This window comes from Anomaloglossus baeobatrachus, chromosome 8 (assembly GCF_048569485.1).
Source record: "Anomaloglossus baeobatrachus isolate aAnoBae1 chromosome 8, aAnoBae1.hap1, whole genome shotgun sequence".
NCBI classification, from domain to species: Eukaryota; Metazoa; Chordata; class Amphibia; order Anura; family Aromobatidae; genus Anomaloglossus; species Anomaloglossus baeobatrachus.
In genome coordinates, this window is record NC_134360.1 from 246,109,231 (window position 1) to 246,133,132 (window position 23,902).

Below are 23,902 nucleotides of genomic sequence, written 5' to 3' on the forward strand. Positions count from 1 at the left end.
ATGTACACAGTGACTGCACCAGCAGAATAGTGAGTGCAGCTCTGGAGCATAATACAGGATGTAACTCAGGATCAGTACAGGATAAGTAATGTAATGTATGTACACAGTGACTGCACCAGTAGAATAGTGAGTGCAGCTCTGGAGTATAATACAGGATGTAACTCAGGATCAGTACAGGATAAGTAATATAATGTATGTACACAGTGACTGCACCATCAGAATAGTGAGTGCAGCTCTGGGGTATAATACAGGAGGTAACTCAGGATCAGTACAGGATAAGTGATGTAATGTATGTACACTGTGACTCCACCAGCAGAATAGTGAGTGCAGCTCTGGAGGAGACAGACTGAATATCAGAGCTGCAGATACCTCCTCCTTTCTCTCTGGTCTCTTATTTTATCTATCCTCCAGCTGCACTTTCAGGATATATAGGATATAACTAAGGATCAGTACAAAATATGTAATGTGTGTACACAGTGACTGCACCAGCAGAATAGTGAGTGCAGCTCTGGAGTATAATACAGCATCTATTACATATGTATCTAGACCTGTATTATATTGCATACAATGGCGCTCGTAGCTGGACTGACACGTCTAAGCTTGTGCATGTCTGTTAGATTTCAGTGTTTCCTAATAATCCTTATATATTTATAGATGTTGTTGCTTCTGCACTGAGAATGGATCCAGTTTTTGCTGCTTTAATTATAAGTCATAAAACTCTGCTCCATCTCTCCCTGCTGTGCGGACATCATGTAGTGAAACAGACGTCATTGCAGCATGTCACCAGGAGAGGGCGCCACAGTACAAGAGACCATAGAGGAGACGGAGTACCCAACCTGGGCATTACTGGCGGAGCTGAGATGCCGTGTACCTCCGCCCTCGGTGCTTCGTGTCACTGAACTGACTACATATTGACCCGGTATATACGGTATTCTCAGAAATGGGTTTCACCCACATAAGTGTAATGTTGTGGATTAGACTTTAGTATTATAGCGCCAACATATTCTGCAGCTCCTTGTTGCATCTTCTGCGCGGCCCATGGATATGTGACAGTTCATGTAGTGGCCGGCAGGTGGCGCTAGATTTGGATGCCTCTGTACCCGCAGTCGCCTCCTTACGTTTCGCGCACAGTGTGTGTCTGTTCTGGTGTCTGTCACCTTCTGTGTGTGGGGCGGACGTGATGACGTGAGATTCAGGGTGTTGTGTGAGTCACATGGAGCTGTCAGCACCAGAAGCTGCAGCCGCCGCCGCACACCTGCAAGAAGTATCCGGAAAACGGCTGCTAGGAAGAAAGACGGACGGACACGTGCGGCTCACATCACACCCCGGGGTGACATACGGCCCACACCCCGGGGCGACATACGGCCCATACCCCGGGGCGACATACGCCCATACCCCGGGGCGACATACGGCCCACACCCCGGGCGACATACGGCCCACACCCCGGAGCGACATACGGCCTACACCCCCGGGGCGACATACGGCCTACACCCCCGGGGCGACATACGGCCTACACCCCCGGGGCGACATACGGCCAATACCCCGGGGCGACATACGGCCTACACCCCCGGGGCGACATATGGCCAATACCCCGGAGCGACATACGGCCTACACCCCCGGGGCGACATACGGCCAATACCCCGGGGCGACATACGGCCCACACCCCAGGGCAACATACGGCCCACACCCCAGGGCAACATACGGCCCACATCCCCGGGGCGACATACGGCCCACACCCCGGGGCGACATACGGCCCACACCCCAGGGCAACATACGGCCCACACCCCAGGGCAACATACGGCCCACACCCCAGGGCAACATACGGCCCACATCCCCGGGGCGACATACGGCCCACACCCCGGGGCGACATACGGCCCACACCCCGGGGCGACATATAGCAGACACCCTGGGGCGACATACGGCAAACACCCCAGGGCAACATACGGCAGACACACCGGGGCGACATACGGCCGACACCCCGGAGCGACATACGGCAGACACACCGGGGCGACATACGGCCCACACCCTGTGCCGATATATGGCCCATACTCCGGGGCGAAATACGGTTCACACCAGGGCTGACGGGGGTACCGATATTTAAGAAAGGTAAGAAGATGGATCCGGGAAACTACCGTCCAGTAAGCCTGACATCAGTGGTGTGCAAGGTTTTTGAGTACATTTTAAGGGATGACATGCAAAAATATATTAGAAAAAATAATATAATCACAGACAGCATGGATTCATGAGAGATAAGTCGTGTCTAACCAACCTGTTGGGGTTCTATGAGGGGGTAAGTGCAAACCTGGATATTGGTAATGCAGCTGATGTGATTTATTTGGATTTTGCAAAGGCATTTGATACTGTACCACATAATAGCCTTATACTAAAGCTCCAGAAGCAAGGACTGGGGGAAACTATATGCAACTGGGTAAGGAATTGGCTAAAAGATAGGAAACAAAGAGTAGTCATAAATGGAACATTCTCTAAATGGGCTATAGTCAGCAGTGGGGGGCCGCAGGGATCTGTACTGGCAGCAGTGGGGGCCGCAGGGATCTGTGCTTGGACCGATTCTTTATAATCTCTTTATTAATGACCTTGTGGATGGGATTGATAGTAAAGTGTCAGTCTTTGCTGATGACACCAAACTATGTAGGATATTAAAAACTGACCTTGATAGTACAATATTACAAAAATGATCTGGATAAGATGTCAGAATGGGCAGATACTTGGCAAATGAGATTTAATGTTGATAAATGTAAAGTAATGCACCTAGGACGGAGTAATCCTATAGCTGCGTATACATTAAATGGAAGTAAACTCGGGACTACAGAACAGGAGAAGGACCGGGGGATTCTCATTACAAATAAGCTGAGCAGCAGCACTCAATGTCAGGCAGCAGCTGCTAAAGCAAACAAGATTTTAGGGTGTATAAAAAGAGAGATTAGATCCCAGGATCCCAACATATTGTTACCCCTCTATAAATCACTTGTAAGGCCACGTCTGGAATAGGGGATCCAGTTTTGGGCTCCACAGTTTAAAAAGGACATTCAGAAGTTAGAGTCAGTTCAAAGGCGTCAACTAGACTACTACAAGGAATGGAGGCCTCACATATGATGAGAGGTTGGACTTCTTTGGCTTAGAAACAAGACGTCTCAGAGGAGATCTCATTTATATGTATAAATCCATGTGTGGTCACTATAAAGGTCTGGCACATGACTTATTCCTTCTAAAGACAATACTAATGGAATGCTCTGCCACAACACATCAGACTCTCGCCTACCTTGACAAGCTTCAAAAGGAACTTGAAGACCCACCTCTTCCGACCAGCCTACAACCTGCCGTACCCCTCAGTCTGATATAACACCGCACAACCAGCTCTACTCTAACCTACTGTATCCTCACCTATCCCTTGTAGACTGTGAGCCCTTGCGGGCAGGGTCCTCTCTCCTCCTGCAGACTGTGAGCCCTCGCGGGCAGGGTCCTCTCTCCTCCTGTAGACTGTAAGCCCTCGCGGGCAGGGTCCTCTCCTCCTGTAGACTGTGAGCCCTCGCGGGCAGGGTCCTCTCTCCTCCTGTAGACTGTGAGCCCTCACGGGCAGGGTCCTCTCTCCTCCTGTAGACTGTGAGCCCTCACGGGCAGGGTCCTCTCTCCTCCTGTAGACTGTGAGCCCTCGCGGGCAAGGTCCTCTCTCCTCCTGTAGACTGTGAGCCCTCACGGACAGGGTCCTCTCTCCTCCTCTAGACTGTAAGCCCTCGCAGGCAGGGTCTTCTTTCCTCCTGTAGACTGTAAGCCCTCGCAGGCAGAGACCTCTCTCCTCCTGTAGACTGTGAGCCCTCGCGGGCAGTGTCCTATCTCCTCCTGTAGACTGTGAGCCCTCACGGGCAGGGTCCTCTCTCCTCCTGTAGACTGTGAGCCCTCGCGGGCAGGGACCTCTCTCCTCCTCTAGACTGTAAGCTCTCGCAGGCAGGGTCCTCTCTCCTCCTGTAGACTGTGAGCCCTCGCGGGCAGGGTCCTCTCTCCTCCTGTAGACTGTGAGCCCTCGCAGGCAGGGTCCTCTCTCCTCCTGTAGACTGTGAGCCCTCGCGGGCAGGGTCCTCTCTCCTCCTGTAGACTGTGAGCCCTCGCGGGCAGGGACCTCTATGATTATTGTACTTGTTCCTATTATATATACCCCTTTCACATGTAAAGCCTGATGGAATAAATGGCGCTATATTAATAAATAATAATAATAAGGACCAGGGGGCACTCACTGTGAGTGGAAGAAAGGCGGTTCTTGCAGCTAAATAGGAAAGGGTTCTTTACCGTTAGAGCAGTTAGAGCAATCATATTGTGGAATGCCAACCACAGGAGGTAGTAATGGCAGATACTATAACAGCTTTTAATAAAGGGCTGGATGATTTTTTCAGTACACAACATTGAAGGTTATTAAAGGGAACCTGTCAGCAGAAATGTCCCCTAAAACCTAACAGATTCCCCCTCTGCAGCTCCTGGGCTGCATTCTATAAAGGTCCCTGTTATGATTGTGCCCACTTTCTGACCGAAAAAAAGTGTTTATAAAGTTGTACCTTTTTGGCTTCTGATTCTGTAAATCTGTCACGGGGGCGGGCTGCCTGATGGCCGTTATTCTGCCCCCTGGTCCTGTATGCCGCCCCCATCGCTGATTTCAATACTTCTGGACGCCGCCCACTGCTCCAGCCATCCCTGCGCATGCCCAGTGCTCATCTCTCGTGGATGAGCACTGTGCCCAGCGTCACCGCTGGTGACGTGCACGCAGGGTTAAGATTATGGGCGGTGCTGTGATGTTTATTCCTAAGCAACCGCCCATAATCGCGGGACCGCGCATTCCCCCTCGGCCTGCTTCGTGCTTCCTGCTTCCGCGCTCCTCCCATCTATTTCCTGCCTCGGGGCAAGATGGGAAGGAGGTGACGTGGGGGTCAGCAGCAGCGCGCTTGCGCAGAACGAAGCAGGCCGAGGGGGAAAGCGCGGTCCCGCGATTATGGGCGGTTGCTTAGGAATAAACATCACGGCACCGCCCATAATCTTAACCCTGCGTGCACGTCACCAGCGGTGACGCTAGGCACAGTGCTCATCCACGAGAGATGAGCACTGGGCATGCGCAGGGATGGCTGGAGCAGTGGGTGGCGTCCAGAAGTATTGAAATCAGCGATGGGGGCGGCATACAGGACCAGGGGGCAGAATAACGGCCATCAGGCAGCCCGCCCCCGTGACAGATTTACAGAATCAGAAGCCAAAAAGGTACAACTTTATAAACACTTTTTTTCGGTCAGAAAGGGGGCACAATAATAACAGGACCTTTCTAGAATGCAGCCCAGGAGCTGCAGAGGGGGAATCTGTTAGGTTTTAGGGGACATTTCTGCTGACAGGTTCCCTTTAATTATTTAGTGACTAAATGTATAATTGGTGGAGGAAGGGTGAACTAGAAGAACCGGGGTCTTTTTTTCAACCTATGTTACTATGTAAGATAAATTATTTTGTGTGTCTGTAGCCTGCTTAGACAAATATTGACCAGCCCCCGAAAAATGTATAAAAAGACTGACCCGCACATTCAACAGGTGTGAACGGGTGCTAGCAGAAAACACATTATAACTACAAAATACTGTATATACAGCTGCACACTAAAATGCTAACAATGAATAAGGGAACTCTGGGATTGCATTACTGCTATAGGAATATTTGAAAAAAGAGAGATATTTAGCTTATGTATTGGCCAATGCATGTAAGCCCGGTCACCACGGCAAGGTAATCTCTGTATACCAGGAACCTAACCTGAAATGCCACTATCTGGGTTAAAAACCTCCAGTCATCTAGCCACAACCAAAGCCACATCCATTTGCTTTTCTTCCTACCCTGACAGGAGGAGTTGTCAGAGGGGCAGTGGCAGTGTGGGGTGTTCAGCAGGTGCCTAGGACTGCAGGGTGTAGACCCCAATCCGGGACTGTCTGCTGTACCCAGGACGGTTGGGACTAGAGATGAGCGGATCCATTCACAGGACTCCGGTCCAGGTCAGTGGTCCCCGTTGGATGGATGGGAGGCTGTGAATCTCTGACCTTCCTGTGTCCTCGCTGCGGCTTTTTATTATCCAGGGCTGGAGCGACGTCATCTGTGCGTCCTGCTCATCTCTAGTTCAGACCTGTGGATTTAATTTTTGATCATTTTTAGTCGCAGCAGCCAGAATTCTCTCATCTTGATGCAGCTTCACTACTGTATGTGACATCTGTTTTGGTGTCTGTAAGGCCGTGTTCACTCTTTGCATAAATAAAAATAATGTGTTGGTTTCTGCACCAAACTACACAATAACAATCTTCTCTGATTATTGCATTTCTGCGATTTCATGAAAGCTCCGCCTTCGGTGCGTCTACAGACGTCGCTGTACCGGCCGGTTCTGGTTCCTTTTTTCGCTATATGCTTCTATGTGGAGCCTGAAGAAAATGCAGGTAAAAAAAAAACAACACTGCAGTATTTTAAGTAGAGAATCAAAGCTCTTCTGCAGTATTAAAAAATAGCAATAAAAATGCAAATTAATATCCGCAACATCGAATAAAGGAGAAAATGTGCAAAAGAAATGCAACAAACAGGCTGAAAAGATTGTTACTGCGAGAAAACATACAGTAGAGGAAAAACACTGCATTTATGCTACGTGTGAACGCGGCCTCGTGTTACATTATTATTACATTTTTTTATGGATTTAGTGAAAAAAGCAATCAATCACGCCGTGTTCTTAAAACATTTACGGATCAATGTAAATAACCTGATCTCTCTGTTGTTCGGGTCGTTGCGGTTACAGGGACCCCAAATAAGTTTGTTATTTTTGTTGATTTGTGATGTTTATTATTTTAAAATAAAAGGCTTTAAAAATGTAATTATTGCAATTTTTTTAATTATTTTTTTTTTTAAAGAAAAAAACCCTTTCTTTTATTCTCCCTCTAGGATACAGGGGCATAGAAATACACCGTTATGTACAGATGTATCTCTATGTACCTGTATAATCTGCTTCTGGGTTCACTGCCTGCAATACAGCTCAATTTTCCTCATTGTGTGCTGTGGATTGTAGAGCTGCTGCCTGCGAGCACGAAGGTCGAGAGTTTGATTCTTTGAGCAATGGAAGAACAGAACTTCTAGATCGGTCGGGGTCTGATCGCGGGGTCCAGCACCGATGAACAGAATGGGCACTTGTCTCCCCATTACAATGCAGCCATAGTGTGCGGCTACTCCTCCACCATATTCATTCTCTATGGGACTGCCGGAGAAAGCCGAGCACAGCGCTCCAGTAATCCCACAGAGAGTGGATGCAGCAGGCCCCATGGGGATCAGATCTCCCCCAATCTATAAGTTACCCCCATCATAGATTCTTCCTGCCGGATACCACTTGTATCCCCCTCCCCCACATCATTGGGTGTCTGACACCCACAGTATCCAAGCAGTGTGATACTATTACTATATGATGAGCGGCTGTATCTATTAATTGTGATGCTGTGTGCTGAGTCCCCGACTTTTATTATTTAGTAGCTGTACTCCCCGGCTGCGCCCGGGTTAATAACCGCTGTTAACAAAATAGAATATATTAACAAAAATGTATTCTGCACACAAAAACCACAAAACAAATAGAAATGTAATTATTAAATTGTTGCCTATATTAACCAATCAGAGCTCAGATTAATTAACTGTAGCACAATAGAAGCTGCGCTGTGATTGGTTGCTATTGGCAGCCTGATTAATCTCCAGGCAACAGAAAGCCCTCCCCCTGACAGTATATATTAGCTCACACATACACATATAGACAGGTCATGTGACTGACGGCTGCTGTATTTCCTATGTGGTGCATTTGTTGTGCTTGTAGTTTGGCTGCTTATTAATCAGATTTTTATTTTTGAAGGATAATACCAGACTTGTGTGTGTTTAGGGCGATTATGTGGTGAGGTTGGTGTATGTGTGGTGAGATGTGTGCTGAGGGTGGTATATGTGTTCAAGCACGTGGTAGTGTGTGGCGCATTGTGTGTGTGTTCATATCCCCGAGTGTGGTGAGAATCCCATGTCGGGGCCCCACCTTAGCAACTGTACGGTATATACTCTTTGGCGCCATCACTCTAATTCTTTAAGTCCCCCTTGTTCACATCTGGAGCTGTCAATTTGCCCCCAACACTTTTTGTTTCACTTTTTCATCATTATGTAGATAGGGGCAAAATTGATTGGTAAATTGGAACGCGCGGGGTTAAAATTTCGCCTCACAACATAGCACCCGGCGCTGCCCGGGATAGTAACTGTCTCTCTGTTTCTCTCCCATTCTCTGTCTGTCTCCCCCTCTGTATATATCTCTCTGTCTCTTTGTCTGTCTCAATCTCTTTCCGTCTGTCTATCTCTTTCCCTGTCTAGCTATCTCTGTCACTTTCCCTGTCTGTCACTTTCCCTGTCTCTCTCATTCCCTCTCTTTCCCTGTCAGTCTGTCTCTTTGTCTGTGTCTGTCTCTTTGTGTCTGTCTCTTACCCTGTCTATGTCTGTTTCTTACCCTGTCTGTGTCTGTCTCTTTCCCTGTCTGTGTCTGTCTGTTTTCTTTCCCTGTCTGTGTCTCTTTCCCTGGCTGCATTGTGACACGCCAACAATCCATATAAGGGCGTGGCTGCGCATTCTTCTGAAGTTCTGGCTGCATTGTGGCTCCCAGCTCCATTCGCTTTAATGGAGGCTGGTTTTTTGGTGAATAACTGTAAAGAGCGGGGTTAAAATTTCCCTTCAAAACATAGCCTATGACGCTCTTGGGGTCCAGAAGTGTGAGTGTGCAAAATTTTGTGGCTGTAGCTGCAACGGTGCATATGCCAATCCCGGACACACACACACACACACACACACACACACACACACACACACACACACACACACACACACACACACACACATTCAGCTTTATATAGTAGATTTATTTAATTAACCATCATCCATTCCCTGGTGCTGAACATGTGAAGAGGGGAGAGGACCCTGCCCCGGGGGCTTACACTCTACAAGTATCTAATCCTCTCACGTGTCATACCGCTTTTATGCTTAGTATCTAATCCTATCTGCTGCCTGTATCTAATGCTGTCATGTGTGATGCCGCTTGTGTGCCTGCATTCTCCAGCAGCACGCTGCTCTGTGTGTGTGGCTGCACTGAGTGCGCGTCTCCTCGGTGATATACGGTAGCGGTAGTTCCGGCTGTGTCTTCCTGGGATGCGCGCTGATCTGGAGGTGAGCTGTGCGCTGTGCGGCCGGGACCCTGCAATGTGTGCACATGGCCCCGTGCAGTCTATACTGCGCTCCCCACACACGTGACACGTAGAGCCCCGCACTGCGCTGCCTGCACCTGTGTGATCTGTACAGTGGCATCCCCTATAGATCTGTGCAGTGCTGAGTGACATCCCCTATAGATCTGTACAGTGCTCAGACCTCCGTGTCATCCCCTATAGATATGTACAGTGCCGACTGACATCCCCTATAGATCTGTGCAGCGCAGAGTGGCATCCCCTATAGATCTGTACAGCGCTGAGTGACATCCCCTATAGATCTGTACAGTGCTGAGTGACATCCTCTATAGATCTGTACAGCGCAGAGACATCCCCTATAGATCTGTACAGCGCAGAGTGACATCCCCTATAGATCTGTACAGTGCTGAGTGACATCCCCTATAGATCTGTACAGCGCAGAGTGACATCCCCTATAGATCTGTACACTGACAAATTGCATGCCTTATAGATCTGTACAATGCTGAGTGACATCCCCCTATAGATCTGTACAGTGCTGAGTGACATCTCCCTATAGATATGTACAGTGCTGAGTGACATCTCCCTATAGATCTGTACAGTGCCCAGTGACATCCCCTATAGATCTATACAGTGCCCAGTGACATCCCCTAAATATGTACAGTGCTGAGTGACATCCACTATAGATATGTACAGTGTTCATTAACATCCTCTATAGCTCTGTATAGTGGCAATTGACATCCCCTAAAGATCTGTACAGTACTGAATGAAATCCCTTATAGATTTGTGGAATGCTGAGTGTCATCCCCTATAGATCTATGCAATGCTCAGTGGCATCTCTTATAGATCTATACAGTGGCCAGTTACATCTATAGATAAGTAAAGTACCCAGTGATAATCCCTATAGATCTGTATAGTGCTCAGTGACATCCCCTATTGATCTGTGCTGCTGGTCAGTGATGTCTCCTATAGATCAGTACAGTGCTCAGTGACATCCCCTATGGATCTGTACAGTGCTCAATGTCATTCCAGATAGGTCTGTGTGGTGTCCAGTGATATCCCCTATAGATCTGTGTATTGCTCTGTGACATCTCCTATAGATCAGTACTATTCTCAGTGATATCCCCTATAGATCTCTACAGTGCTCTGTGACATCCCCTAGAAGTCTGTACAGTGCTCAGTGAAATCCCCTATAGGTTTTTGTAGTGCCCAGTGACATCCCCCTATAGATCTGTGTAGTGCCCAGTGACATCCCCCTATAGATCTGTGTAGTGCTCAGTGACGTCCCTATAGATCTGTGTAGTGCTCAGTGATGTCCCTATAGATCTGTGTAGTGCTCAGTGATGTCCCTATAGACATATGGCGGTGCACCTATAGGATCCATGTACACGTATGTATCCTGTATATATTATTCTGCCATGTGCTCGCTGCCCCCTCTGCTCCATATTTCGGGGGCTGTTGTTGGGCGGCTGCCTCGTTCCTTATATAGATCAGTATACAGCTCTATATGAGTCTCCTGTAGCGTCAGCGCTGGTCACTGGTGACAGAACATGAGGAAGTGTCACTGTCACCATCACAGCCGGGAGCAGGGTGTGATCACATGGACCTTGTATTTATTGTTGGCTCGGGGACAGCGCAGCGTGCAGGTCTCTGCTGCTGTCATTTTAGGATTGGCCATGTAATACTGCGGCGGCCAAATCATTGGTGCGGTCTCACAGGGGCCCCAGAGGTAAAGGGGCCACATCCTCCTCCAAAGCAGGTAAAATTGTGTATTATAATGAGCTGCAGGACTACAAAGGGCCCAAGTACTGTTCAACAGGGGCCCATTAACTTCTATGTCTGCAGTGATATAATGTGATGTAATTGGGGTGTTCCCCCCGCCCCCTCCGTCCATGTAACTCTCCTCTTGATACTGTGTAGTCTTATATTATACTAGCTGAAGTACCCGGCGTTGCCCGGGATAGTGACTGTCTCTCTGTCTGTCTCCCGCTCTCCCTCTCTCCGATTGTCTGTCTTTGTCTGTCTTTTTCCCTGTGTCTCTGTCTGTCTGTGTCTATGTTTGTCTGTCTCTGTCTCTCTGTCTGTCTCTTTATCTGTCTGTCTCTATCTGTCTGTGTCTCTCTGTCTGTGTCTCTCTGTCTCTCTGTCTGTGTCTCTCTGTCTCTCTGTCTCTCTGTCTGTGTCTCTGTCTGTCTCTCTGTCTGTCTCTCTGTCTGTCTCTCTGTCTGTCTCTCTGTCTGTCTCTCTGTCTGTGTCTCTGTCTGTCTCTCTGTCTGTGTCTCTCTGTCTGTCTCTCTCTGTCTGTCTCTCTGTCAGTCTCTCTCTGTCTGTCTCTCTGTCTGTGTCTCTCTGTCTGTCTCTCTGTCTCTCTGTCTGTCTCTCTCTGTCTGTCTCTCTCTGTCTGTGTCTCTCTGTCTGTGTCTCTCTGTCTGTGTCTCTCTGTCTGTGTCTCTCTGTCTGTGTCTCTCTGTCTGTGTCTCTCTGTCTGTGTCTCTCTGTCTGTCTCTGTCTGTCTGTCTCTATGTCTGTATCCGTGTCTGTCTCTCTATCTCTGTCTATCTCTCTCTCTCTGTCTCTGTGTATCTAATAATAGGATAAAGGCGTGCACACTAAGATATTTTTTTTCGGGTACAAGTGTACGTGTGAAGTCCCTTAATCATAATCCGTAGAGATACACTGCACACACTTTGTCTTTGCTTTGCAAGTGAAAGAATTTTATTTATAGTAGAAATCATAAGTTTTAACATGACCAAATCCTACGTTTCGGCTCAAGGAGCCTTGTTCACGAGGTCGCTGTTAATGCTGATCTCCTGGATTTGTGAGGGTTTTGGAGGTAATGAAGGTTTCTTTTTTGTAATGGGCACTCCCATGCCTGTACCGTCCTGGATGTAGCACTGTGTGTGTGTATGTGTGTGTGTCTCTATCTGTCTCTCTCTGTCTCTTTGTCTGTCTCGTTCCCTGTTTTTCTGTCTGTCTGCCTCTTTCTGTGTAGAATAGAATAGAATCAGCCTGATAGTGCCAGTATAGCACTGTATGTATAGACTCAGCCTGATAGTGCCAGTATAGCACTGTATGTATAGAATCAGCCTGATAGTGCCAGTATAGCACTGTATGTATAGAATCAGCCTGATAGTGCCAGTATAGCACTGTATGTATAGAATCAGCCTGATAGTGCCAGTATAGCACTGTATGTATAGAATCAGCCTGATAGTGCCACTATAGCACTGTATGTATAGAATCAGCCTGATAGTGCCAGTATAGCACTGTATGTATAGAATCAGCCTGATAGTGCCACTATAGCACTGTATGTATAGAATCAGCCTGATAGTGCCACTATAGCACTGTATGTATAGAATCAGCCTGATAGTGCCAGTATAGCACTGTATGTATAGAATCAGCCTGATAGTGCCAGTATAGCACTGTATGTATAGACTCAGCCTGATAGTGCCAGTATAGCACTGTATGTATAGAATCAGCCTAATAGTGCCAGTATAGCACTGTATGTATAGAATCAGCCTGATAGTGCCAGTATAGCACTGTATGTATAGAACCAGCCTGATAGTGCCAGTATAGCACTGTATGCATAGAATCTGCCTGATAGTGCCAGTATAGCACTGTATGTATAGAATCAGCCTGATAGTGCCAGTATAGCACTGTATGTATAGAATCAGCCTGATAGTGCCAGTATAGCATTGTATGTATAGAATCCGCCTGATAGTGCCAGTATAGCACTGTATGTATAGAATCAGCCTGATAGTGGCAGTATAGCACTGTATGTATAGACTCAGCCTGATAGTGCCAGTATAGCACTGTATGTATAGAATCAGCCTGATAGTGCCAGTATAGCACTGTATGTATAGAATCAGACTGATAGTGCCAGTATAGCACTGTATGTATAGACTCAGCCTGATAGTGCCAGTATAGCACTGTATGTATAGAATTAGCCTGATAGTGCCAGTATAGCACTGTATGTATAGAATCAGCCTGATAGTGGCAGTATAGCACTGTATGTATAGAATCAGCCTGATAGTGGCAGTATAGCACTGTATGTATAGAATCAGCCTGATAGCGCCAGTATAGCACTGTATGTATAGACTCAGCCTGATAGTGCCAGTATAGCACTGTATGTATAGAATCAGCCTGATAGTGCCACTGTATAGTATAGTATAGCACTGGCTTTAGGTTATATAGGAAAATCCTGGTGATTGCTTCCTTTTAATGACTTGTAGCTCCCAGCTCCATTCACTTTAATGGAAGCAGGTTTTTTGGTGAATAACTGTAAAGCGCTGGGTTAAATTTTCCCCTCAAAACATAGTCTATGACGTTCCTTGTGTCAAATGGGGTGTCTGTACAAAAGTTTGTGATTGAAAATGCGATGGTGCGGATTCCTTTAGCGGAGACACACACATACACACACGCACACATACATACACACACTCAGCTTTATATATCTGTTTTGTCATTGTCTCCAGTGCTGTGACGTTTTCGGGGCCCCTTCACCCCATTTCCTGTGAGCACTTCAGCTATGGGGGACGCCAACGATCCGCGCCGGCTCCTGGGCCACATCCGCTGTGTACTGGAGTGCATCGACTGCTTCCGCCGCGCTGTCCCCCTCCCCGAGGTCCTGTGCTACGTTCCTGGAGAAGTGCTGTACAAGATCTGTAAGGACCCCAGCACCGCGTCCTCCGCCCGCTCGCTGCTCACCGTGTGGGGGGGCCCGGGGTTCTCCAAGCAGAACCTTAAAGCGCTGTCACGGGCCACGGTGGAAGTCCATAAAGGAAGCTGCATCCGAGCCACGGGGGAGGAATACGTCAACACTAATGGCCTCTGGGTGAAGCTCGGCAAGGTGGGTAATTTACAGCTACCCTCAGAAATCGTGTGACCCTCACAGGACACGTAATCCTCCTAATGCTGGTGCCGATCTTGTGTTACATTGTGCCTTATGCTCTGGTCACATCCAGAGCTGCTGGATGTCTTATATCACTGCTGCCCCCTGCTGGTTCAGCGGCTAATCGCAGTATCTGCAGAAGTAGCCTGCAGAATTGTGCATGCAGCTCTGGAGGTGACTGGAGTATGTCATTCTGGATCAGGTAAAGTGTAGCACATATAACACATGTAACTCAATGCACCGTTTGGAGGAGCGCCCCCATAATTGGAGTGATGCGGCTTCTTACCCTGGTCTCTTTCCTGCAGGAGCAGATGGAGGAGTATAGAGAGAGCTGTGACCTGGCGGAGGGCTGGGTCCTTCTCTGCAGGCAGGACGAGGGCGGTGACAGGCTGGTTCCTGTCCAGTCGGCCGATAAAACCTACAGACAGCAGCAGTTATTCGGGGTGGATTCCAAGCCCATAAGCAGGTGAGTTATAAGAATACACGTGACACAACAGAGCGCTGTATATACAGAACTGTGCAAGAGTTCTAGACAGGTGTGGAACAAATGCTGCAAAGCAAGAAAGCTTGTAAAAATACAAGTGCTAAATCCACAGATTAGTGGTTAGTCATCCAAGATGTTTGGAATGAGTTTCTGTAATACAGTGTGTTAATGATATGAGTGTGTGGAGGAAAAATTGATTAAGGTAAAGGCCGGTCACCAAAAACCTTTTTCCTCGTCTGCAGATGGGAAGACGTCGTTGACGCCACATACTCCATGCGTCTCGGCAGGAAACCCCAGATCACCGCACCGGACCTGGAGGCCGTGACGAAATTACGGTGAGAGCTAATTATACCAGTGCCGGCCTGAAACGTCTACACTGGTAATACTGAGTCGTCCACATTTGTGATACTGTGAATCCCTGTCTTTGATCCATCTGTTATCTAATATCCTCTACCACCACCTCTGTATATTCAATATACTGGGAGTATCCATCTTCTGTTTTAAAGGAGTAGACCACTTTATTATCAGCACTTTAGGGCAGTTACATGCCGTCTCATCAGTCTGTATTGGGGCGCTTGATTACAGCGTACTATATGTGTGTTTATGATATTCGCCACCTCTCTCCTCTTTTCCTCATCTGCAGGTTTATTCCTCTGTCCTGGACGTACGAGTGCGACAAAGATCTGGTTCACTTCTTATATGAGCGCGTGGGGAAAGAGGACGAGAGTTTGGGTAACATTAAGCAGTTCGTGGAGAGCATCGAAGTGTCCTCAAGGATGGTACGGCACCGCGGCGTGACACGGCCTCGCAGTGCGCACACAGCCTTTGACCATTTCATAGACCTTTGATTTTTGTCGTGTTTTATTACCTCGCCCTGCGTCAACAGCCAAATGATAGGACAGTCTGCCAACTGCAGAGCAGCAGCGATAGGGCAGAGAAGTTGGAAATATATCTTAGCTGCATAAATGACGGTGCAGGACGGAGGCGCAAAAAAAGTGACGCCTTCTTCTAATGCTGGATAAACTTTCCCACGTTTCTTCTGTAAAGGTAGCATGACCCTTTGTCTGTTCCCTAATGCTGCAGCGAATGCAAAAACAGAGACCATGCAAGGTCATCACCGTCCATGAGGAAGGCAGGTGTGTAACGGCCTTCAGGGAGCCTGCCATGACAGTTATATTGGTTGTCACCCAGCTTTCCCAATGACTGCAGTGCTGATATTTACTGCAATTTTTTTAATGTTCACATTCATGCATGAAATCTGCCATTATAGGAGGAAAACGATCTGTCCGCCTTGACTGATGGACAACATGACACGTATTGGGAAAGCGATGGGTCCGTTGATATTCCCTGGATCCGTCTGCACATGAAAGAAGGCACCATCATCAAGTAAGAGTGTGGAGTATATACTACAGGAGGTGGCCTACAATGATGGGAAGCGATGGCTTTTACCACGTAGATGCGGTGGCAAATTATCAGGCAAATATATTTGTACCATCAGAATGGAGAACTACGAGACTCATAGTCAGCAGTGCAGCCTGTGTTACTTGTGGCTCGTTATGTGTTTCTGGTTACACATTGTAACATTTCCCTCTCATTATACAGGAAGTTGCTGCTGACCGTCGACTATAAGGATAGGTGCTGCATGCCCAAGCGAGTTCTGATCTATGGGGGCACGAGGGACAACCTGCAGCAACTCAATGATGTCAGCATAGAGGAGTGAGTATGAGGGGTGCGGCAGGAGGTATTACAGGGGGGCTCAGGGGTCGTTATTAAATATTGGCTTTTTACATCAGATTCCGATTTATGTTGGATGTTTGTATTTCAAAGATTGTATCCTGTTTTTCATTGAAAAATAAAATCTGGAAAATCTCCTTTAGGCTATGTGCGCACTTTGTGTCGAGGTAGTTGCAGTTCAAAACGCATGTTTTGGCAGAAATTGCTTTTGCCATTTTTGGTATTTTGTTATGTTTTGTAGTCAAAACGCATCCGTTTTTATTTCGTTTTTGATGCGTTTTCCTTGCGGTTTTAACGAAAGAATCCTGCGTTTAGGATGCCTTTTCATGGTACCATTTCTTTTGTATTGTGATGTCTACATAAAGCTAATGTTAAAAAAAAAAAATAAACCAAATAGAGATCTACTGATGTCATTTCCTCTAACACGGGTAACATCATATTCGTTAAAGAAAGACCAATTCTCAGGCAAAACTAAACTAAAAAAATTGCTATTTACACGTGCACATATTGCCCAAAATGAAATAACGTTACGATTTATGGATTCTCCGAATGACAAACATTATATAAAATCTTAAACATGGTAAGAAACAACCCAAAAAAACCCAAAACAATAATTAGAAATAACGCATAAACACATACCATGTTTTGCCAGAAGGAAAATCTTTATTATAACACACTTGATGAATCAAACATTATTAAAACAAAATAGAATACAATTCTAATTAACGGACCAACTTAAGAAAAGCATAAATACATTTCTTTGTATCAAATTGTATTTTTTAATACATCATTACAAGGTAAATTATATATCATGAATGAATGAATGATACAATATTTTTATAATCTCCAAACTAAATTTTTACTAGTTATGTCAATTTGAAAATATTGTAATAAACAAATTACATTTATGGTTTTTATTTGTAAATAAATTCAAATTTGTATACCAAATAACAAATTAAAATAAACTTCATGGTTGTGAAAAGAGCTCTTGGGTAAAAAAACCCTGGCCTATGGCGATTCCTGGCGAACAGGAATATTAGCCTTTTGTTGAAAATTTTTTATTTTGGGGATGAACATAATCTTTAATTTCTTTGTCGCTCCATTGGGAGACCCAGACAATTGGGTGTATAGCTATTGCCTCTGGAGGCCACACAAAGTATTACACTTAAAAGTGTAAGGCCCCTCCCCTTCTGGCTATACACCCCCAGTGGGATCACTGGCTCACCAGTTTTGTGCTTTGTGCGAAGGAGGCAACACATCCACGCATAGCTCCACTTTTTAGTCAGCAGCAGCTGCTGACTATGTCGGATGGAAGAAAAGAGGGCCCATACTAAGGGCTCCCAGCATGCTCCCTTCTCACCCCACTGTATGTCGGAGGTGTTTGTAAGGTTGAGGTACCCATTGCGGGTACGGCGGCAGGAGCCCACATGCTGATTCCTTCCCCATCCCTTTTTACAGGGCTCTGGGTGAAGTGGGATTTACCGGTCTCCAGGCACTGAGACCGTGCTCCATCTACAGCCCCTGGAGAAGATGCTGGATGGAGCGGAGTACATCAGGGACATGGCCCTGCTTCCTCAAGGTACTCTGTGTCCCCGTGCATTTGGCGCTCACACCGCAGCATGCTGGGTGTTGTAGTGCGCCGGGGGACATCAGCGCTGCGGCGCCTGTGCCATGGCCTCATTCAGCTTCGCTGAAGCAGGCTCACTTATGGGAATTGGTCGCGCCGGCCGCTGGGACTGCGGCGCGGCTGGCACTTGTAGTGCGCCGGGGACTTCAGCGCGGCCTGCGCTTTTACGGCGGCCGCGCTGATAACTAGAGTCCCCGGCTTTTGCGGCCTACTTCCGTTCGTTCCCGCCCCCAGACCTGCCAGTCAGGAGAGGGGCGGGACGCTGGCCACTTCTAGGAATCGGTCGCGCCGGCCGCTGGCAGCGGCGCGGCTGGCACTTGTGGTGCGCCGGGGACTTCAGCGCGGCCCGCGCTTTTACGGCGGCCGCGCTGATAACTAGAGTCCCCGGCTTTTGCGGCCTGCTTCCGTTCGTTCCCGCCCCCAGACCTGCCAGTCAGGAGAGGGGCGGGACGCTGGCCACTTCTAGGAATCGGTCGCGCCGGCCGCTGGGACTGCGGCGCGGCTGGCACTTGTGGTGCGCCGGGGACTTCAGCGCGGCCCGCGCTTTTACGGCGGCCGCGCTGTTAACTCGAGTCCCCGGCTTCTGGGCCTAGTCTCCCTTCGTTACCGCCCACAGCCCTGACAGTCAGGGTAGGGGCGTGACGCTGCATAGCACAGCAGCGCTGAGAGCTGGAGTATGTTTTGCATACTCCACCCCTCTCACTGTGTGCACTGTGAATCCGGATTCCCGCACTTTCTCAGGCACGCCCACGGCTTCCTTCTCTACAAGGACGCCGGCAGCCATTAGTGTCAGTTTCTGTACGATACAGAGACAAGTGTGGAAGACCCTGGCATTCTGATAGTCACACAATCGCTGCAACAGGCGTTAAGCAGCACCTGTGGTGCTGACCCCACTAGTGCAGAAGTGCACTTATAGATATGCTTGTACTATATACATTGCACTGTTTGGTCGCACGTTGTATATACCCTCCTGGATTATGCGGAGGAGTTATCAGCATATTCTCTGTGTAAAACAAAGGTGCAGAACCACATGTTTTTCTATACAGCTGGTACAGCATGTACGGCTATACGGCCGGCAGGTTACATAGACTCCCATTGTATGCACTAATGGCCAGGGGATGAGGACGGTGTCTGCAGTATTTACTGACAGTTTTTCTGAGACTATGGCTATGATACTAGAAGCCTAGCAGTCCGGACATGTCTCTCACAATATGGGCACTGTTGAATCATTGATCCATGGCCCCCCTCAGTGTGAACAACTAACAGCTCCGGGAATGTCACACGCATCCCAGAGTCACGGCTCTGCACAGACGTCAGTCCCAGACAGCCTAAGCGGGCTCACTATGAGCGGCCTTGGTTTCATCAGGGTCCTAGCAGAAGGACTCGCTGTGTAATGAGGCGGAAGTAGCGGCTCAGGATTCTGATCCTGAGACCGCTCTCAATCTGGATACACCTGATCGTGACGCCATAGTAAATAATCTTATAGCGTCCATCTATAGAATGTGGGTTATTTCTCACAGCTCCTCCAGGGGAGGAGTCAGCTTCACGTATTTTTCTGGACCACTCTACCTTCAGAGAGGCAGTCCAGGAACACCACGCTTATCCAGATATGCGCTTCTCCAAACGGCTTAGGATACACGTTATCCCTGTCCCCTGACTTGGTCAAGGACTGGACCCAGTGTCCCGAGCGGCATCCTCCAATCTCCAGGCTTGTAGCTAGATCCATAGTTGCAGTGGGAGATGGAACTGCAAACTCAAAGATGCCACTGACAGACAGATGGATCTCTGGTCGAAAGCCATCTATGAGGCTGTCGGCGCACCGTTGGCTCCGGCATTCTCTCCCTTGGGGCACTCCAAGCTATTTCAGCTTGTCTTACACAGATTGACACGGTTACACGTACATCTGTGCCGCAGGTGGCATCCTTAACCTCTCAAATGTCTGCATTTGTTTCTTACGCGATTCAGGTTGTCCTGGACTCTGCGAACCGTGCGGCGGTAGCCTCCGCTACTCCGTGTTTTTAAGCAGAGCCTGGTCTGCTCGTTAAGTGAATGGAAGGCAGATTCTGCTTCCAAAAAAGGTTGCCTAACCAGTTGCCTTTTTCTGCTGACCGACTGTTTGGTGAGCGTTGGATGTAACCATTAAACAGTCCAGGGGTAAGGATTCATCCTTTCCTCAGCCCGGACACAACAAACCCCAACAGAGCAAGAGGCAGTCGGGGTTTTCGGCCTTTTCGAGGCTCGGGCAGGTCCCATTTTTCCTCGTCCAATGTGGACTCAAAAGGATCAGAGGAGCTAAGATTCTTAGCGGGCTCAGTCACGCCCAAAAAAGCGACAGTCTGAAAACCCGCTTCCAAGGCGGCTTCCTCATGACTTGCGGCCTCGGTCGGTAGCAGGCTCTCCTGCCTTGGCGATATTTAGCTGCCATAGGTCAATGACCATTGAGTGTGAGACATTCTGTCTCACGGGTACAGGATAGAGCTCACTTCTCGTCCTCCAACTCGATTCTTCAGAATTTCTCCACCTCCCGGCCGGGCCGCTGCTCTTCTGCAAACAGGGTGCACTCTATAGGCAGAAAGAGTGATGACCCCCGTTCCTCTTCAGGAACAAGGTCACGGTTTTTACCCCAAATTCTTTGCGGTACCTATAACAACGGGCCGTTCCGTCCCGTTCTGGATCTAAAAATGCTCAGCAAGCTCGTGGACACCAGGCGGTTCCGGATGGAATCCCTCCGCCATGTCATCGCCTCAAGGTCCCAAGGATATTTCCTAGCATCATTAGGCATCAAGGATGCTTATCCACACGTGCCGATTGATCCAGAGCACTAGCGTTTCTACGCTTCGTTATAAGAGACGAACACCTTCTGTTCGTAGCTCTACCTTCCGGCTAGCGACAGTCCAACTGGTCTTCGCCAAGGTCAGGGCAGCAGTAGTCACAGTCCTGCACTCTCAGGGTCACTCTGTGGTCCCGTATTTAGACGATCTACTTGTCAAGGCACTCTCTTAGGAAACATGCCAACACTGCCCGAACGTTGCGCTGCAGACTCTCTAGAGTTTTGGGTGGATCATCAACTTTTTAAAGTCAGATCCGACCCCGACCCTATCGATAACATATCTAGGCATAGAGTTTCTTACTCTCTCAGCGATAGTGAAGCTTCCGCTAGACAAACAGCATTCACTACGGGCTGCAAGCTCTTCTTTAAGAACCAGTCGCACACATTGAGACGCCTCATGCACTTCCTACGTAAGATGGTAGCAATGGAGGCAGTTCCTTTCGCGCAGTTTTACTGCGTCCACTACAATGGGACATTCTCCGCCAATGGGACGAGGAGTCGACGTCCCTCAACAGAGTCGTCGTTCTTTCTCAGGCGGCCAAGGAATCTCTACGGTGGTGGCTTCTTCCCACCTCTTGGTCAAAAGGAAGGTCCTTCCTATCCCCATCCTGGGCGATAGTTACGACAGACGCGAGTCTATCAGGGTGGGGAGCAGTTTTTCTCCACTACAGCGCTCAGGGTACGTGGACTCAGCAAGAGTCCACCCTTCAGATCAATGTTCTTGAACACAGAGCAGTGTATCTTGCCCTACAAACCTTCCAACAGCGGCTGGAAAGCAAGCATATCCGACTTCAGTCGGACAGCTCCACAGCGGTGGCATACATCAACCACCAAGGAAGAACGCGCAACCGGCAAGCCTTCCAGGAAGTCCGGCAGGTTCTGATGTGGGTGGAAGACACGGCATCCACCATATCCACAATTCACATCCCAAGTGTGGAAACTAGGAAGCTGACTTCCTAAGTCGCTGAGGTGTGGCCGAAAGAGTATGGTCTCCTCACCCGGACGGGTTTCAGGAGATCTGGCGCCGCTGACAGAGGCCGGACGTCGATCTAATGGCGTCACGGCACAACAACAATGTGCCAGCTTCATGGCACGGTTTCACAATCATCGAGCTCTGGCGGCAAACGCCTTAGTTCAGCATTGGTCGCAGTTCCAGCTACCTTAGGTGCCACCTCTGGCATTGTTGCCCAGAGTACTGCGCTAGATCAAGACCGACTGCGGCCGCGCCATCCTCGTCGCTACAAATTGGCCGAGGATGTTGTGGTACTCGGTTCTGTGGTGCCTCACGGTAGGCTAACCGGGGGCACTACCAGACCAATCAGACTGGCTGTCTCAAGGGCCATTCTTCCATTTGAATTCTACGGCCCTCAACCGGATGGTGTGGCATTGAGTCCTGGAACCTAGTGTCGTCAGGATTACCTCAGGACGTGGTTGCCACCATGAGACAGGCTAGCATACCAACGTCCGCCAAGATTGACCACAGGACGTGGAAGATGTTCTTATCTCGGTGCTCGGCGCAGGGTGTTTCTCCCTGGCCGGTTGCATCGTCTATGTTTCCTTCCTTCCTGCAATCTAGGTAGGAAAATGGGTTGTCGCTCAGTTCCCTTTAGGGACAAGTCTCAGCGCTATCTGTATTTTTTCAGAAACGACGACTTCCTCAGGTACGCACGTTCCTACGGGGAGTTGTCTTCTCAGCACTCCGTACAAGCGGCCGTTAGAGCCCTGAGATCTGAACAAGGTTCTAATTGCTCTCCAGATGCCGCCTTTCGAGCCTTTGAAGGATGTCTCCCTTCCCGCTTTTCACGGGAAGTGGCCTTCTAGTAACGGTCTCGTCTCTAAGGAGAGTTTCCGAGCTAGCAACGCTCTCATACAAACTCCCTTCCTGGTCCTTCACCAGGACAGGGTAGTTCTGCGTCCGGTTCCGGAATTTCTCCCTAAGGTGGTATCCCACTTTCATATCAATCAGGATATCACCTCACCTTCTTTGTGTCCTCGTCCAGTCCATCAATTTCAGAAAGATTTGCATCTGTTGGTTCTGGTGAGAGCACTCAGGTTCTACTTCCCGCATGGCGCTCCTGCGCCACCCGGATGCACTCTTTGTCCTTGTCGCTGGTCGGCGTAAACAGTCGCAAGCTTCCAAATCCACCCTTGCTCGGGGGATCGAGGAACCAATTCTTGAAGCCTACAGTTCTACTGGGCTTCTGGTTCTCTCAAGGCCGAAGGCCCATTCTACCAGAGCCGGGGGTGCATCCTGGGCATTACGGCACCAGGCTACGGCTCAGCAGGTGTGTCAGGCACCCACCTGGTCGAGTCTACTTACTTTTACCAGGCATTATCAGATGCATACCTACGCTTCGGCAGACGCCAGCCTAGGTAGATAAGTCATTCAGGCGGCGGTTGGCCACCTGTAGGAGAGGGCCGTTTGACGGCCCTATCATGAGGTATTCTTTTACCCACCCAGGGATTGCTTTTGGACATCCCAATTGTCTGGGTCTCCCAATGGAGCGACAAAGAAGAAGGGAATTTTGTTTACTTACCGTAAATTCCTTTTCTTCTAGCTCCAATTGGGAGACCCAGCACCCGCCCTGTTTTCTCTGGGTTTTTCTGTTTTTTCGGATACACATGTTGTTCATGTGGTATGGTTCAGTTCTCCGATGTTTCCTCGGATTGAATTGGTCTTTAAACCAGTTATTGGCTTTCCTCCTTCTTGCTTTGGCACTAAAACTGGTGAGCCAGTGATCCCACTGGGGGTGTATAGCCAGAAGGGGAGGGGCCTTACACTTTTAAGTGTAATACTTTGTGTGGCCTCCAGAGGCAATAGCTATACACCCAATTGTCTGGGTCTCCCAATTGGAGCTAGAAGAAAAGGAATTTACGGTAAGTAAACAAAATTCCCTTCTTTTGGGTTATGATAATAATTTTTTTGGAAGTGTGGAAGATATGGTGTCTGGTATTCAGGATATGGGGCGTCTCGTGTAATACTATGTGAGATTTGAGATTGATGTTGAATTTGGGGTTTGGGGTTTTTTTTTTCATCAAATAATTTTCAAAAGTATTAACTAGCTCTCCTCCAGACGGAAAAGGTCCCTCCTCC

General features: G+C 48.5%; 1 protein-coding gene across 3 annotated transcripts in view; it reads left to right on the forward strand.

The window, feature by feature from the left end:
• The first annotated feature begins 9,214 nt into the window (after positions 1-9,214).
• Positions 9,215-23,902, forward strand: part of LOC142248979 (E3 ubiquitin-protein ligase HECTD3-like) — a 47,027-nt gene continuing 32,339 nt past the window's right edge. Inside the window, exons 1-7 of one of the 3 annotated variants that reach the window (XM_075320505.1) lie at positions 9,215-9,234; positions 13,718-14,091; positions 14,439-14,599; positions 14,860-14,952; positions 15,261-15,396; positions 15,888-16,003; positions 16,220-16,333. In XM_075320505.1, coding sequence (XP_075176620.1) covers positions 13,771-14,091; positions 14,439-14,599; positions 14,860-14,952; positions 15,261-15,396; positions 15,888-16,003; positions 16,220-16,333 — 941 coding nt within the window. In that variant the 5' untranslated portion in view covers positions 9,215-9,234; positions 13,718-13,770. Of the gene's footprint in view, positions 9,235-10,985; positions 11,005-13,643; positions 14,092-14,438; positions 14,600-14,859; positions 14,953-15,260; positions 15,397-15,887; positions 16,004-16,219; positions 16,334-23,902 lie in introns of those variants that run through there. The other 2 variants (XM_075320506.1, XM_075320504.1) reach the window with 2 other exon arrangements.